The following is a 17,995-nucleotide window of genomic DNA, read 5'->3' on the forward strand; positions in this document are numbered from 1 at the left end:
CTTTGGTAAGAATGTATTTCATTATGTTCATGCCAATAAGGCAAATCTGAATTTGTTGCTTGCCTATTAAATTTACTTTTATTCCGTTAAGAGTGCCCAACCTCAGATATGATGTTGTCCTGTATGGTCCTTCTCCCTTTTAATATCTACTGAGCCAAAGAGTGTTAACAGTCAAGGAAAAACGTTTTCCCCTCCTTTATTGCAAATTACAAAAGTACAAGAAAAAGGGGAAATAATCAATGTATCTTCTGTTCAGTGCATATCAGTTCTGAAATACAAACTTTGATAACAAAACAAAATAAATATATAGACTTATTTCTTATCATTTCTTGTAATACTAATAGTGTACTTCATTAGTTGAACTGTTATATAGAGTAAATGTAACCAATATACAAACAGCTTTCTACATTAGAAATGGTGTACTCGCTCACAAATTACATATTGTCTGTTTATACACCGAACCATAACCTCAGAACCACCTGATCATCAAAAGATGTTTTTTAAAACACAATACCATTCATTCAAGGCACTGTAGGAATAAGTCCCACATGGGACAAACTGTCATCGCAATACCAGGCAGAAAGATCGATCTGTCTGGGAGTTTAGTTACAAAAATAACCAAATTTATAGTGTTGTAGTCATAAACTCGTAGACACTAAAACAATTGACTCTGTAAACAACATGCACTGTATTTTTATTTGAATACTTTATCCACCTTCAGCAGTGTTGCTCCTGTATCAGAGCCTGCCAGTCTCTTCACTACACCCAGACAACTTGGACTTTACTGAACTTCTTGCTGTCTAACCACTCAAGCTGACTGATTTGCCAGCAGTAACTCACATCAACATACTTAAGTCTCTTGCTCCGTTGCATTATGCTTTTCACAGTTATCATCTTCACATCTGTCCGTGGCAGGTTAAGATGTTGTACCCGTCCAAGCGGCATGGGAAGACAGTGATTCAGGTCCAAGTCGACTACGCGCAGTACATCCTGTAAAATGCAGTTCAGAGGGCATGGCAAGGACACCAGTGAGAGCTTCTCCAGTAAAGGAGAACCAGTCAGGAGACACCTGAGCGTTCTCCTCAGGGACATCCAGGACATGACAGGCTTCATTTGGCTGTGCTCATAAGAGAAACTGTAGCGAAATGGGAGACACAAAGAAGATGAATTGATGAATGAAAGAAGATTAATAGGTTAAAACAGGTTATTGTTAAAGTGTCACAATGTCCTGTGCACAGCATCCTTTCATGCGAAAGGTCCAATTTAATCCACACTGTATCATCAACAGTAGACTTACTTGAGTGTGAAAGAGCAGAGGTTAGGCAGGCGTGGAAGATCCTGATCATCCCGCTCATTTTCCTCTTCCTCTTCTTCCTGTGGTGTGGTGGGAGGCTCAGCGGAGATGAGCAGGTCTCTGAGTTTGGGACAGGCCTGGACGACCTCCAGTAGAGGGGTGTGAGGGCTGGTTTTCACCCCCTCCAGGGTGAGAGAGACCAGGGAGGAGCCTGCAACTTGCAAGGCAGGAAGGAGATCCACCAGAGGGCCTGGGTAGTGTACTGAGAGGCTCCGCAGCTGGCCTGACCAGGTGTAGAGGCCTGTGGCTAACAGAGACCCCTGGCTTCTTCCTCTAGTGTCCTCATTATCATCACCATTGACAGATAAGGAATAGATGTCTGGACATAAATGGCCTAAACTGTCCAGAGAGTCAAAAGTTAAGCCCTTGACTTCCCTCAGGCGCAGGGTCAGACGTTCGTCACCTGACTGTGACAAAACTCTTCCTCTCCTTTTTCCCTCTGCTTGGTTCTGACAGCAGCTTGGCCTTTTGTCTCTGCTTGCATCCTCCTCGCTCTCACTACTACACCCCTCCCACAATATGCTCTCCCCCTCATCTTCATCCTCATCATCTGCTGCTCCTTCCCTCTTGTTCCTCCAACTATCCATGCCCTGCCTGTGCCTCCTCTCCCTCCACACCTCGCCCAGCCTGGGAACTCCTTCTCTATCGGTGAACTCATCTGTCTGTCCAAACTCTCCGTGCTGGATGAGACAGCATGCCCCAGAAAGGCCGTCCATGGCCACTCTCTCCAGGCAGGGCAGGGAGAGGAGCAGGTAGGCTGCAGCCGCCACAGCATCTCCCTCCTGTTCCCCAAACCCAATATGAAGAGCCAGTAGACTACCGAGGGGGAGAGGAGACAAAGGTGTGGAAACGGAGGAAGAGGGGTCAGAGCAGGAAGGGGAATTAGAGGATTTAGATGTAGAGGTGCAGCAAAAAGATGAAGGACTGCTAGAGAAGGAACAGAAGGGCCCACCTCCAAGAGGAAGCAGTGCAGCGGGGGAAAGGAAATTACAGCGGGATACATCTAGATGGCGCAGCAAAGGGCAGTGGTGGGTGATGGTCCTGATGACACATCTGTCACAGGACGTACCAGCCAGGGAAAGTGAGCGCAGGGCAGGTAGATGGCGGAGGGTTTCAGACAGGATCTTTGAAGGCAGCTGCTGGGCTCCTGATAGGTCCAGACTGTGCAGAGCCTGAGACGAAAAGAAGGACACATCCAGGGTCTAAGGACAGATGATGTTGTATTGCTATACAGATTGTAGAGACTCCTGAGGCAAATTTGTTATTTGTCATATCGGGCTATACAGATAAAGTTGACTTGACTTGACACATCAAGACATTAAAGAAATACACGCTGAACTCAAGAGATCAACAGAAACAGAACCATTTCTACTATCTACATCACATCTATAAACACACATGGCACTGGAGACTAGTTTCTGTCTGACCTGGCAACGCGCAGTAATGTAGCCACAGACAGCGGAGGTGGCCAGACCAGGACACCTTTCCAGAGACAGACCTCGTAGCTGGGGGACCAGCAGGAGATGGAGGGCTGCTCTGGACAACTGCTTCCTGGTACACAGCAACCATGTCAGCTCTTCGACCAGCTCACCCGCTATAGGGAGAGATAAAGAGTAGAAAAAGAGACAGATGGGGAGATGTTGTAGCGGGATAAGAAGTAGTCAATCACTCTGTAAATCATTTAATCTGTAGACAAAATGAACACATTGGAAAGTACATTACAAATTATAAGCTCACTTTCATTTTCATTAATTATTTAGGCAATACAGTGTGTACCAGTGGATACCAGTTAATCAGTATATGGCATTTGCTAAAATTCACTTCATTGATGGACATGTTACCTGTAAGGGAGGGACAACACATGCAGTCACTTCAACTATTCACAGTAACACCTGTATGTTGGTGCCTGACAGTGGTAGTGGGAGCAGGCAGATGATTGTTTTCTAACTATCTGGTTGAGTGTTGAACAAACCCTCACTCACGCAGTAAGTTGAAAGGCCCCATGATGTGCCTGAATGAGTAATGATCCAAGTATTTGTCAGCATAATCTTTCACCCACACTTCCTTCATGTTGTCTGCGAGGCTCAGCAGACACAGCCTTGTCAATGAGGGGACAGAGCCATCTTCATCTGTCTTCCCGTAACTCCCCGCCCACTCCGTCTTCCTCGTCCTCCTTCGTCTGGGCCGAGCCTTCACCCCACGCTCACCCGAGGCCCGAAACAAGGGCATCACTGGACAGCAATGGCTGGTTTCAGTGCTGAAGTGGGTGCTGGATCAGTGTGATGGGGTGGCGTCTCTTTGCTGCTGGAGGGCAAAGAGAACATACTGTATATTCACCCGTGTAGACCAGTAGTTCCCAGTCTGGGGCTCATGAGATTATTAGGAGGATAGGAACCATAAAGAGCATATTTCTGACTTTCTTCTAAAATTTGCAAGTTTTCTAACAAATTACTGTATGATTTCACCTCTTCATGCCTCTAAAACTAAAGTAAAATAACTTTTTGGTTGGGCTGGTTACAACCGGTAGTTATATGACAAAACTATAGATTGCTTTGTTACATAGGACAGGGAGGAAAGGTATTATGTGATTTATATACTGATATTAAGGTTTTGGCATATTTTATTTTTGGCACATATACTCAAATGTTTTCATCGTTTTCATCAGCAATGTCACAAAAAAGTAAGTTAAACAAGGCAGTGTGTACATGTTTTACTTGTGTTGGAAGAAGGTTCAGATATAAACAGTTAGGCTAGTAGATTGTGCTTGATTTTTACTTCATTAATTTTTGTTAAATTTAAGAAGAGATATTAAACTGTGAGACACTAAATTGTGTAGCTACCCTCACTAATGTTTACTATTCCGAGTTGATTAGTATTAATGCCAATATCAAAACAACATCATCAAATGAATGGATAGAGAGACAGAGGTAAACTGTCAGGCGTACAGTGTCATATCGAAGAAGACTTTCTGTTGCTTTAACCCTTACCTGCCAGGTTTAATGGCGCTGGAAGTTTCTTGACGCCCAAAAAGGGAATAAATGCTGGGAGCAAATGAAATTGTGCGACAATCTTTCCACTGCGTGACTCTCAACAGCACTTCCTGACTGTAGGCTAGTTGGACTATAGCCCTGAGTTTAGTCTTTCAGGCACAACTTTCTCTCAAGTTGTAGCCAATAAATCAAAACACACAGCCTTGAACCCCAGCCACGGTCTTAATCCTAACCACACATAACCAATTTACACTTCATGAAGTGAGTGACATTGATTGATGAAGCGGCGGCCTGGGGGGTAGTGTCTCAAAGAGAGACCGAACTGAGGGCAAAAAAATCACTTAAGCCTGAATCGGAGTTATGTTCAAGGCAGATATGCGGCTTCAAAACATACCTGTAAGCACCATGGTGAGAACATAGGCAGGCAAAAAAAAATTCCCATTTTCTTATGTAGACAATAGGTCATGTTTAAAAATAACTATCAACCTGATTTATTTATTTATTTATATTTTCAATTATTCCCTTTAACAGAAAGTGTGCTTAACGCTAAGTGAAACCATATTTTCTCACTTACCTCTACTGGTATCAAGCCATGCCGATAGCTTCGGATTATGTTTATAACATTAAAATAAAAACAAAAACAAAAAATAACAGTCTATGTCTCCAGGGGCAATACACAATCTCATACATAATGATGCGTGTTCACTGTATGTATGAAAGGTTTACTTATAGGCTAATTAACCAATGTATCAATACTGAGTCTCAATTAGAGAGTTGATCTTTCCATATTATACGTTTGTTTTACAATTGCAATCCACAGTTTTTGTTTGAAGCTCCTTAAAGTTCCTAGTTATATTATAATGTTATTATAAATAGATTTTTACTGAAACTACCATTGATCTCTAACCTGGGTTACTATCTTTATCAATAAAGTTGATTGAAGGTGATAGATTAGAGAAATGTGTAGGATTATTCCAAAAAATGTGAAAACTAGGCTATAAATAATCTGTTTATTTTAAACAATTGCCAGATTTTGGTCTGGCATATAGCAGTATTTTATCTATGGAATGATGAAAAACCTGATAAACTTCTTCCAGGACAAGTTCATAATAATCTAGTGGTTAACCATGCTTCTTCCTATGTTGGACATGTATCTACATCCTTCCTCCACTCCACAGATTTGACATGTTGAATAACTCTCGGAACACTGTAAGCATTAGTTCTGTGGAGGAAAACTTTTTATGCATCATAAAAAGCTGAACTGTGCTTGTGGTGCTCACATAAAATTAATCTCAGAATCACACACCATGGCAACTTAAATGTTCTTATTACTGACTATTGGTTACATTTTTATAAATCTTTAATAAGGATACTTGATATTGATACTTCATCAGAAAACTGTCTGCATGGCTGGACATTGGAATCGTGGGAAATATATTTTTGGGTAATCTTGGTAACTGGAGGTATGAGATATGTGATGAATTTGAAGCTCAGTGCTCCCCTCTAGTGGCTGTGACTGTGTTATCTCTTCTCAGTGCACAGGCTCTATCTGAGACGGAGCAGATGCTTTGCTGTCAGTAGGACATGACAATAGACATCCTCATGTTTCAGCTGTCTGGCGCAGGTGGTGAACATAATCTATTAACAGAGCTGTTGACTGGTCTGTTAGTGGGTTGCAGGGTCAATTCATATCTTTTGCCTACATCCTGGGTGATGATTGTTGTGGATATTTCTGAGCGATGGTCGACACTTCAGTGGAGAGAAGCACACACGAGCCTTTGATGTCTTAATGCTGAGAATGTTTATTGAAGTTACTTGATCAAGGAGAACCGTAAACAGCGAACATCCAAGCTGGTGTAACTCGGATGCTGTCTCTTCCCGTTCTATCTTCTGAAAGTCTGAGTGTTAGTCTTTAACCCAAGCAGATCAGCCTACAATATGAAAAATTAGTCTAATTGGTTCACTCGTTTCTAAACAAAGGACTGCACTTTACCCTTGACATCTTAAGTCACGTTGCATTGAGCTTTAGGTCATTGTCAACACATTTTGGCTACACATTCCATCTATCTGTGTTGTCTTGAAGGGTCCTCTCTGGCTTTGGCTTACCATAGCAATGCTGATCTACTCTTTGTCGGAGAGGTTTCTGCTTTCACCAAAACATCACAGACAGCTGACGTCTCGAGGAGAGATTAAGAATTACAGTGTGACCTCAAGGCTTCGTTTTGACCCAGTATCACTCAAACCTGTAACCCCTAACGATGGACAATTGCATAACAATGATCACTCATAAATACCTGCTGCGTAAATAACAGCTGATGAAATTTGAACAACATAAAAAAAACAGACTTGGTAGTATTCTTTATTTCAATCTCACATAACATGAAACACCAAAGAGTACAAAAAGTACCTTTAACGTATAAAAAATGTACTATTACAGGATATGCTGTCGTATAAATTGGCTATAATCAGTAGAAAAGTAAACTTATCTTAAATACAGTCTAATTTATCAAGACAAACACATAATCAGCAATCAATCCATTTAATTTCCCTTCATTTCCCAACATTCATAAGACAATTTGTAATGTTTGTAATTTTGTACAGTCTATAAAATCAAAGATCTCAGTGGTAAAAAAAAACATTTTCACTGTCATTAATTATTAATTAAAGATTAGTGCGAAAAAATATTACAATAGCAGCTGATTCTGATAATAAGGCACCAGGTTAAGTGCAGCATCACTTTCCACTGAGTCAAATCAAGGTGCAGATTTGAAGTGAATAAGGCAAGGGTTTGTGTGGCTAAATGTTAGATAAACATATCATTTCAGTCCGTACAGAGAACAGTCATACCACTGGAATGATACCATGAGTGTCTGGTTTCACCACACTGACCTCTTCATTCTCAAGGAAACTGTACTGCATAAAAAACTGAATGTGTTGTACTGAAGTCAAGAGAATACTATAAAATACTGTAAAAGAATCAACCTTTGTATTTTAAGCACCTAAACCGAGGCATTTGAATGGAGTGTAAAGTGTAAAAATGGATTTATGATTATAAGGCAAGTCCATTGCAGTCTTCTGATCATATAGCATTTTCTAGCTACGCAAGCATGAGAACGGGATCAATGTGCCACTGTAGATAATCAAGTCAGGCACTGCGGCTACATTTAGAACTGAGCTACTTTATGTCACCAGTACAAAGTCCTTCTGTATGTTACTATGCCAATCAAGTCTATGGACAATTGTCCTTTTTAAATTTCTTACAGTGAAGCAGTTTGATAATGACGTGGTAGAATTTATTTTTCTTAACTTCACATCACAGAAGCTACTTGTATTTGTATATTTGTAAGTTTCTACGGAAACCTGTATAAGTAAATAGAACAATAGGTTAAAAAAAAAGTCTACAACAACATGTACATGAACAAAGAGAACTTAAAAGTGGCTTGTTAATTATCAAGCCATTGCAGCAAATTTGGTGATTTTGAATAAAGTGTTCCTTGATAGAGAAAATGTTCCATTTCTTAAGTTAAGTAAACAATTTCAAGCACATCTGCATTTACAGAAAAAGTGCAATGTTCACAGAACCTAATAAGTCCCTTATTTCCTTTTTAAAAGCCCTGTAATTGTATTAAAAGATGTGAAAGACAGCATGAATTTGAGCTGAGCTTCATTAAATATCATTAAAAGCATGTTGCCTTTGCTGTCCTCTGAATTTAGCGCTAAAGTATTTATGTTGATGATTAATTTCCCACTTATTTGTTTTAGCAACAAAGGATAAATGTGCAGCAGTGTTTCAAGCTAATCATCGTTATGCAGTACATATTGTGTCTCGTTTTACAATCTAAAGTCCTCTTCAAACTGGGGAGTTTAGATAAGTAAAGGTGTGTGCAGGATCAACAGGTTTACTCTTCTGTTAACTCTGTGAATGGTACCACCTTCTTTCCAGCCACATACACCTCCACTATATTCCGGTCGTCACCTGTAAGAGAGGAAGAAGCAGAGACAAACATAAAGTAAATGGTAGGCTGCACTCCTGAGTCTGAAAAGTCTGAAATAATCTGAATTTGACACTCACCCATATTCAAGAACTTTTCCAACAGAATCTGAAATGAGAGTGATGAGGATTTTTTTTTTTTGCTTTATTTGATTTATGTGTAAATGTGCTTGTTTATGCCACCCAATAGATTCAGACAGTGCCCTACTACCAACCTTTGGTCCCTCAGGCTGGACCAGGTCGATGGGTCCATCAGGAATAGATACATTCACCCTCAGGGCATCAAAGTCTTTGCCTACTTCAAAGTTTCCTGTTTGGTTATCCAGGGACAAAGCTAGAGAAACAACATATATTCAAAGAAACTGTTATGTTCTTTACCCTCCTGTAAAATTGCATCAGTCATCATTAAAAATGTCTTTTTCCCAGAGCTGCTGGTGTATTAAATCAGGCATTTCCACTGCTGCACTCTCATACAGAGTGACTTCATGTCTTTAATACAGACACTTGAGCGAGAAAATTTACTGTTGGTGTAGAATTTGTCTGACAACTGTCACTTCTACATAATGCTCCCTCTGTTTCTGAGTGACAGCTGGTTTTGCGTCTTACCTTGGCTGCCTCCCAGCGTGGCCAGCCTGAACACCTCCTCAAAGGTGAGCGTGTCATGTTTTGGGTCCTGGATGGTCAAGAGTTTGGATGTTTCCACAGCTTTCCTCACAGCATCCAGCATAGAGGCCGAGTAGCCGCCCGCCACGTCTGATGCAGGACCACAAACACATCAGATGAGTCAAACTAACACGAGCAATCACAAGCATACATGTCCATTTCAAATTTTCAGATTTTTCCTGCCTTGAGACATTTTGTTTGTTTGTTTGTTTTTTACTTTCAGTCAGATATTTAAACCAACAAAATACAAATGAGGTGATCAGCTGATGGTCAGCTGACCGACGTGCCAAAACATTCAGCTGACTACACTCACTAAAACAATAAAATAGCTGCTCTGCTCCCACCTGTTCCCAGTCCCAGCTTCACTTTGAGGTTCAGGACATTTCTGACATTCAACAAACCACTGCACAACCTGGGTAGATGAAGAGAGATGACTAATTATACATGGATCAATAAAGTCTCATCTGTTTATAAATGTTCAACTGCTGATTTTTGCATTCAGGCATTTAAATATGCTATACATATTAGGTGCTATTCAATTGGAAAAATCTGTGTTCTACAAAGCTTCCTGAACTTTAGTTCAAGGCATTTGGCCAAACAGGCGGGACTTACGAGATGTTGGAGTTGGGGCAGTGAGACAAAGAGGCTCCTGTCTCTCTGAACAAGACCAACTCTTCATCGCTGAGGTGGCAGCCATGGGCCATCACTGTCTGTGAATCATCACCATCATGAATAATATCGACCATGTTCGGCATTTATTTCAACATTGATGTTTTTCTACAAAAATGTCTCACCTTGTCAGTGAGCAGGTTGAATTTGTGGTAGACTTCTGTGTAGGACTTTGAATCCCGGAACAGATCCTTAACAAGCTTCACTTCCTCCACGTTTTCACTGATGTGACTCTGGAAATAGACAAACACACTATCATATGTCAGACACCTGACTGTAACTCTCACAGAATCTGAGGCGCCGCCTTTGTGAAAAGCTGTAACAGGATAACTTATGTCAAATGCTATTCTACAACACTTCATTTAAATTCTTTCATGTCAGCTTTCTGTTTTTGAAAATTGTACGCCTGTGTATTAATTTCATTCTTTGAAAAACCCCACAGGTCCAACACTAAGTGGTCTCTATGGCAACTGTCCCCTGTGGACATAGCCTGGTTTGGTTGCTACAGTGAGCTCACCTGAATGTGCAGGTTGTTATTCTTAGCGATTTCTCCCAACTCTCCGAGCAAGGCTCCTGTGCAGGATAGAGCAAAGCGGGGAGTCACCACTGGCTTCACCAGAGGGTACTGCCAAAAAACCAAGAGGGAGGAGACACAGGAATGTGTAAACAAAACAACATCCTTTGGATATTTCTTACATTTTCTGTTATTGCCATGCTTATTGAATTGATCATATCATAGAATCTTACCTTCTTTTCCAAGAGCTCTGCAATGAACCTTGAGGGGAAAAAATAATAGTTATAATTCATCTAGGTCTGCCACATTCACAACATCTGCAGGGGATTGTGGTTGCAGAGATATTTCTCTCTATAAAATGGATACACTCATAGTTTTAGCAACAAAAACAGGCATATGAGGCAAATATTACTTCAGGATCAGGTGCACATTCTCTGTGATGTGCACATACATGTTTAAAAAGGGAGCCTACAGATGAACTGTTACCTTACATCATGGTACCATACTGTACATCCCAACTATATGTCACATATCTGTTGTTTTTGTCGCTATCTATGACATATTCTACTAGATGCAGTGGCTTTAAGCACTCAACGGAAACTTGCCCGCCTCTGCCTTTTCTCTGAGACACATTGAATAAATTCAGCGTAACTAAAGTTGTTGCCTCTGGGAATTTCTCCTCACTGAAAACGTCTTCAGTATTCAGCATGTTCTCACTCAAGTAAAAGGCCCAGTATTGTACTGATACATTAAACAAAAATAAGACTCATATCTCCATCATATCCTTTCAAAGGGCAAAATTAAGACTCATATCCTTTCAGCACACTGATACCTACAGATCTACAATACATGGAAATTACACGGTTGATACTCACCGACGGGTTTCCTCATGAGACTCCTGAGAGGACTCTTTGTAATGTTTCACAAAATCGTTAATGTCCATACACACCTTGCCCACCAAGGCACGCTGTCCAAACTTATCTACAAGAAAAATAAGGATAACAAGACTGTGACCTTTAGTATACAATATCATGTTTATATATGCTTGGAGTATCTAGGACACATATTCAAGAGCTATAAAATCTAAAGATTAATTCTAAAGAGGGTTATAAAGTGGAGTACTATATTTCTGTGTGTGGCAGTGCCAATCGCTTATGGCCATAAAACCCTGAGCATGCCTGACCTTGTTTGAGCTCAGATGCTATGCAGGGTCTAGTCTGGTTAGTATTTGCATGGGAGACTGCCTGAGAATACTGTGTGCTTTCAACATTTGGGGCTTTTTGTTATACATTCAACAATGTGTTTCTTTCACAAGAGCAACAACTGTCCCAACTTAAGAAGAGGAACGACAGTCCAAACCCAACAAGAGCTTTGCACTCACACCTTCTTTTCTCTGTAACACTTAACAGAAGAGTTCCTCTTCTCTATGTTTCATAATGCCCAGTATGTAGTAAGTAACACCTATTTGAACACATCCCATCTCCTCTGATCTCAGATGCTAAGCAGAGTCTGGCCAGGTTAGTACTTGAATAGGAGACTTCTTGGACATTCTAGGTGCTGCAAGCTTTTACACTTCTTGTTATACATTCAACAATAAGTTTTGTCCACAAGAACAACATACCCAATAGTCCCAACCAGTTTATGATATCGCAGCTTAGATTGCCCCGGAGGTGACAAATATTTGAGAGCTCTAAATTATACATGCTAACTCTAATGAGGCTGACGAAGTGCAGAACTATGTCAATAGTGTTTAGAGTATCTATAAAAGATCTGTGTGTGGCAGTGTTAATTGCTTACTGACATAATGCCACGTCCAACAGTCTAAGAGTCCAGCCTGGTTAATAATTGGATGGGAGACTGCCTTGAAATACCAGGTGCTATAAGCTTTTAGGCTTTTTATTATTTCCTTGTCCACATGTCTGTAGCATAATAAAGCATTTCAGGTCTTTTGCATGTCAGAGTTAAACTTGCTGTCACTCACAAGCCCTAATCCTTGTTATGTTGTATGAAATCACACGCAGACACACATACTATACATGAAATACAGCTAGCTAGATACATATTGCACAAGCGCATGCACAGACTCTTACAGACATGCACAATAAAACCTATCATTTAAACTCTGTAACTCTTTAACCTCCATCCCCAGTGCAGAGTTAAGATAATGTTTTTATTTCTATCCTGTCAAATATGCAAGCCTATACTTAAAGCTAAATGTAGACAAGTAAAACTGTACATCTGGGCCTCCTTACATGAGACTTATATGTATATGCCAGAGCTCAAGAACCAGTGCATTAAAATGTTTACATGTTTTAATTTACATGTAGTCCTTTCACAAATATACTTGTTGTAATTGTGTTAGGTATACCTCTGCCCAAGTTTTTGCTTGTGCAGAAAGGAAGAGAATTATAGATATGTAAGTCATGCAGGCTACAGTTTGGGGTTTCAGTTCCTGATTGACTAAATATATAACAGGAAAAATGTGTGTGTTATACGAGTTTGAACATGGTATGACAGTTATGCAAATAACAGTTGATTACAACAGGGGGATCCTGTAGTGCAGGGCCAGATTAATCTGCGAGACAGCCTGGCGTTATTCTAGCAGATTAGACAAAGTTGAGAAGAGATAATAAGGATGGTAATGTATAAACTGACCTGTCCTAACAGATGCAACAAACAATCAAGTACACTGTAGTCCTGAGAAGAGCTCTAATCAGACAAAATAAGTGAAAACACCTGTGTGGAGGTGGAGGTGTAGGAGCTTTAGGGAAGAATATAGACATAAACTCAATATCATCTGAAATGTCTCCAAAAATCTTGAAATACTGACAAAGGACCTCTCTATAAGAAGGCTTTCAATGATGCTGCCTTAAAGTAATTTTCATTTCAGTGGTATTTGCAGTTTAATGGAGATTAATCTTCTAATTTCCAGAGGAACCAACTAATTGACACACATTATAGAGCAGTTTTGGGATGAGGAAGAGCAGGAGAGCTCAGCATGAACTACATGATGAAGTCAACATGTGATAATGACATTTTTCACTGCAGAAATGCTGTGTCATGTTGTAGCAGAAAAACCCCAGGTGGAACTAATGTCTGTTCCATGAGGACTTCACTACCACAAGCCTAAGTGGAATGCAGTACTAATTCACACTATTAGTTATACCTGCACTTTTCCTGCTGTAACATATCAAAATGGCCTCTGTAAAAGAGGTCTGTGTCCCGTGTCCCAGTGGAACGTTTCTGGTGTCTTGTTGAATCCATAGCGAACGTTTGTTATTTGTACCAAAAAATAAATAAATAAATGCTGAGTTAACAAACAAACAAAAGATCAGACGGCTGTGTTACTGTAAGACAGAAGATATCCTGGTTTATATCATTTGACTCAACTCAAATTATTTTATTGTCACCCAAAATGCTGAGATGATGACACTATGAGTTAAATAACCATATTATTAGGTTTGCCAATGTAGTTCTGCCCAACTTCAACTTATGATCATGTCATATCAAAATTTTGATAATTAATCATTTTCAACTTGTAAATAGCATTCATGTCAACATTTACGTCACTTCTGAAGCCTCCAATATATCTGATTTGGTGGTTAATAATACATGAGCACATGAACACTTCAATTTCATACACTTCAACTAGACTTCAACTTTTGTAGGTCTTACATTTTCTCTGCTATTTCAGCTTCTTTCAGTGTTGCTATTTTGAATACCACTTGAACTATGACTTCAACTGTTTTGGTATTTCAACTATTTTAAGTGTTTTGGGGCTTTTCAGCAGAGCCCATAAGAGTTCACTTAAATGTTATTCAGAAAATGTAGCCTTTTCTAGTTATCATTAATTCTATACATTGGTCATATTTATATGAATTTCATGTCAGATTTTGCTTGGTAGGGGGAGCATGTGAGGGTGACGTCCACCAGTTATAACATAACTCCATGAAACGAATGGTGAGTTATGTACTATATATAGCATTCTGCTGCAACCAGTATGGTGTTACAGATATTGAACATGATCAGCAGGTCATTAAACAGTTCCAGTCAAGTACAGCAGAACATGTGCGTTTAAATCAGACTTCTCCAGGACCTTAGACTTTGGACCTTACAAGATTGTTGCATGAGAAAATTTTAAATACATGTATTAGAGCTAGAACTAGAACTACAGAAAACCAGCCTTCTTCTAGGTTTCTCTACTTCTCACTGTGATGTCTTTTACAATAAAAAGTTAACATATACCCATGCGCACACACAAACACACACACTGAAAAACCACGATTTTCAGCAAAATGAAACAGCCGCTCAGAACAGGATGAAGGTGAAGGTTCAATGACCCTAAACACACAAAAAGACTGCGTAAAGCTTCCAAAGCCAGTGTGCAATTCAGTGTGGTTATATTGTTACGTATTTATGTGAGTGCTCAGTAATATGTAACATGACACCAAGGTGATGAGGACGAGGCATAAAGGTGAACAAAATAAGACTGTTTCTGACCCAGCTGCAAAGGGAAACAGCCACAGAGGGTAGAAAAACATATCAGCTGATTGGAGCGCTGTTAGTAGCCTACAGGAAATTCTGCACCACAGTCAAACAAAGTAAATGGACCCATGAATCATATATTGAGCTGCTGATTTGATTATAATAATGAGTATACAGACAAGGCACAAGTGCTGACTGAGGACTCTCTCTCTGTTTCTATTGACAAAGATAACATTTACAGAACACACTTACATTACTAGTATTTTCTTCTGTTTATCATAGGAGCAGCTCCCACTTTTTACTAGTTACTAATACAAACTGGCAACTTCAAATCAATCCACTGTTCATTGTAATATACACTAATAATAATAATAATAATAACAATATAAATGATTGGATCAAAATGTGTGTGTGTGTGTGTGTGTGTGTGTGTGTGTGTGTGTGTTTTGATTGTGGGACTTCTTACGTGCAATGTCGCCCAGCAGGAGAGAAGCATCTGTATGTATGGTTGCAAAGTAACATGCAGTGGTTGTTCCGTTTCTCAGCGTCCTTCTCTGTAAAGCACAGGGATCATTTTACAGGATTAAGACAACATTTTTTTCTCTTCTCTATGTGTTGTTAAGCCACTGAATTGTTCTCAAATCACAGGCTGTGTAATAATAGGCTGTGTCATTGAATTTTTCACTTTCCCAGTTGTTCCTGAGGCAGCTTGTAATGCCATCAGCTATAGTTTACCATCATAAACATAGCAAACCTCTCGCAGTGTGCCACAGGACTCCGTTTTGGCTAACTGTATGTATTTAATTCAAAAGGCATAATGCTGGCAAACTCACCACTACTTGATTGTAAACTTTTCTGGCAAAGTCCATGTCCTTGAAGCGTGACTCCATCGGAAAGGTGTATGTATTGAGCCACTCCAGTAACGGCATGTCCAGGGCTGTGCCAATGTAGCTGTACTGGGGTGCATGGATGTGGGTGTCCACCATCCCTGGCATGAAGAACTCACTGCAGTGCAGCAAGCCATGAAAATGGTTAAAATATATTGTTTTTATGTCCTAAATTGTTCTAAATGATCCACTGTAAAAAAAAAAATTAAAAAGTGATGCATGCTGATATTTTATAGTAGAGTAACAGATATAATATCATTGTTGATGCAGAAAATACAGGTCTTTGACTTATTGAAGTCAACAAGTATCAAGCCCTGTAAATGAAAATTATATCCAGTAAATAATTTATACATTCTACTTACTGTTGTGTCAGCTGAGTGACTTCAGATGGGCTGAATCCAAAAGCCTGAGACACTTTGTCTAGCTCTTCGCCTTTCCGAATGAAAGCAATCTAATGGCAGAAAGGAAATCAATTAATGGTTAGGCTGTATGAATAAACTACAACTACAGTGTGTGGATGAGTGTTTGGATGTAAAAAAAAAAAAAAAAAAAGAATAAGCTGTGAGAGCTGAAAACATCATACATGTGTACTTGTATCTAATTTTTATCTAAACGAACAACTTCTGTAGCAAGTTGGGTGTCTTCCTTATGTAATGTTATAAAACCTTTTTGTGTGCATGTCTCTGAGGGTGTTGATGCACAGTTCTTTTCATATCTCTATCCACTACATCATTAATTAATTCATTAATAACCAGTCTATGACTTCCTTGTGTATGAGTATGGAGCCAATACAATTTTTCTTTGGATGGCTTAACGACGTTTTTATGAATTTTAATCCCCCTTGTTGTATTTTAAGAGGCTACTTAAGATTGTAATGATAGGTTTGTGTTAAAGGGCGTAGTGTTGGCCAAAATGTGAAAGCAACAGCTGTTGGAGACAGGATATTATGAAACTGATTCACACATTTGATCAACTCTGACGTCTTTTATACCAAATTGTTAGTGCGCAACGTTTGGAATAACTACATCTATAAATGTTTATCAAACTATAGCCAAAGGCATATGTAGATGAGCCCACGTTTTTTTAAACAGCCAACTTCTCAATCATACCAAAACCCGTTATTAGATTTGTTTTTAGATATTTTAGAGTCAAACCTTTCCCTCCGTATCCACTCCCAGGAGCGCATCTTCCAGGATCTGCACCGCTGTTTGCTGGGTCGCGTGGATAAATGTTCCTCTGAAGATGTGCGCAGTAGTCGTGGAGGGTCTGTTAGAGTTTGCCATCCCTTCACCAGATCAGGTCGGAGTCGGGCTGTTAGACCTGTCGCAGCAACAGCGTACCGGGGTTTTGTTTTCTGGGAACTGTGATCACCACGACACAGGGGGACGCAATGATCCACTTGACTGAAATGACAATCAACAGCCAATGGGAGCGCGCAGAAATATGGGGTGTGTGTAAGGGTTTTGCAGGATCGGTTAAGAAGATAAGTAGCCTTCTCCCTGTATCAACGCACGTCAGCGGTGTACTTGGAAACGTGTCAAGGTTTTGCTTTTGTCTTACAGCTTGTGTTCAAATGCGGATGTATCAGCTGGGCAGTTGAGAACTGTCTGCGCCTTTGAACTGTGTCGGTTTAATAATCAATCATAGTGACCAATTAGCATAAATTACGTGTCAGTCAAGGTGCTGCCCCTCGGGCACCAAGAAACTTAATAGCTGTTGCTATTTGGTGGGAAATAACATCAGGCCAGGTGCAGAGACACCAAACGCGCAAATGTTTCAAACGTTTCTTTTTTGTAGATTAAATAAATAAAGTGTGACTCCGCATCACTCTTGCTTAAATCTCAGATAAAATGAGGGCAGAGAAAACCGTGGTGTCTCCAAAATTAATCAAAGAGCTCATCTATCATTTCATAAGTAGTTTAGAGAAGGTTCAAGTTCAAGTGGATCTGCGACTTCTTTACTGTGCAGCAACTTATTATATTTATTTAATTCTTTTAGCCCTCAAAATGCATTTAAGCAGCATAGGCTATGAATAAATTACCTTAAAGCACAATATGTACCATCTGTCTTTCGGAGTGCCAACGGCAGGTTAACGTCGAAACATGCGCATATGAGCACTTCCTCTTGTGAATGAACTTGAATTTTGAAATTACTATGTGACGCAAACGCCGCTAGAAGTCTGAGCCATTTAAGGATACGTGGCAGGCAGCACACGCACGTCTCTTCTGGGTTTCTCTTTGGTTTGTTATGTGTTCCTTTTAGTCAGTTTCTCACGTGCGTCACTTCACGTTTGGGAAATGTTGTCATAGTTCCGGGACTTTCCCAGTAGACATAACTGGCACCTTACTTCTTCATAATAACACAGTAATCAAGGAGGGAACAGTGTAATAATAGGGGTAAGTGCAGAGGTAAGTATTATATTGGTAATAACACTGAGAATAT

At 39.9% G+C, this 17,995-nt stretch overlaps 2 protein-coding genes across 6 annotated transcripts; both read right to left on the reverse strand.

The window, feature by feature from the left end:
* Positions 1 to 162: 162 nt before the first annotated feature.
* On the reverse strand, positions 163 to 4,982 carry si:ch211-214j8.12 (uncharacterized protein LOC100000539 homolog). 4 transcript variants are annotated; one of them, XM_067607066.1, is made up of 5 exons: positions 4,919 to 4,982; positions 3,337 to 3,655; positions 2,782 to 2,948; positions 1,298 to 2,526; positions 163 to 1,135 (listed from the first exon to the last, which is right to left on the reverse strand). In XM_067607066.1, exons 2-5 carry the CDS (start codon positions 3,581 to 3,583, stop codon positions 760 to 762), a joined length of 2,019 nt encoding a protein of 672 aa, XP_067463167.1. In that variant the 5' UTR covers positions 3,584 to 3,655; positions 4,919 to 4,982; the 3' UTR covers positions 163 to 759. The 4 variants fall into 4 exon arrangements, with proteins under 4 accessions (XP_067463167.1, XP_067463165.1, XP_067463164.1 ...); XM_067607064.1 differs by having other exon boundaries at positions 3,337 to 3,658; positions 4,919 to 4,966; XM_067607063.1 differs by lacking the exon at positions 4,919 to 4,982 and adding an exon at positions 4,342 to 4,467 and having other exon boundaries at positions 3,337 to 3,658.
* Positions 4,983 to 6,690: 1,708 nt separating this feature from the next.
* Positions 6,691 to 17,677, reverse strand: gda (guanine deaminase). Of its 2 annotated transcripts, XM_067607068.1 has the most exons (15): positions 17,595 to 17,677; positions 16,708 to 16,956; positions 15,916 to 16,004; positions 15,500 to 15,671; positions 15,133 to 15,220; positions 11,057 to 11,162; positions 10,415 to 10,442; positions 10,185 to 10,292; positions 9,793 to 9,900; positions 9,611 to 9,708; positions 9,343 to 9,410; positions 8,942 to 9,088; positions 8,551 to 8,669; positions 8,417 to 8,444; positions 6,691 to 8,320 (listed from the first exon to the last, which is right to left on the reverse strand). In XM_067607068.1, the coding sequence occupies exons 2-15, from the start codon at positions 16,834 to 16,836 to the stop codon at positions 8,244 to 8,246; spliced, it is 1,365 nt and encodes a 454-aa protein (XP_067463169.1). In that variant the 5' UTR covers positions 16,837 to 16,956; positions 17,595 to 17,677; the 3' UTR covers positions 6,691 to 8,243. The 2 variants fall into 2 exon arrangements, with proteins under 2 accessions (XP_067463169.1, XP_067463168.1); XM_067607067.1 differs by lacking the exon at positions 17,595 to 17,677 and having other exon boundaries at positions 16,708 to 17,510.
* Positions 17,678 to 17,995: the final 318 nt, after the last annotated feature.

This window comes from Thunnus thynnus, chromosome 2 (genome assembly GCF_963924715.1).
Source record: "Thunnus thynnus chromosome 2, fThuThy2.1, whole genome shotgun sequence".
In the NCBI taxonomy this organism is placed as follows: Eukaryota; Metazoa; Chordata; class Actinopteri; order Scombriformes; family Scombridae; genus Thunnus; species Thunnus thynnus.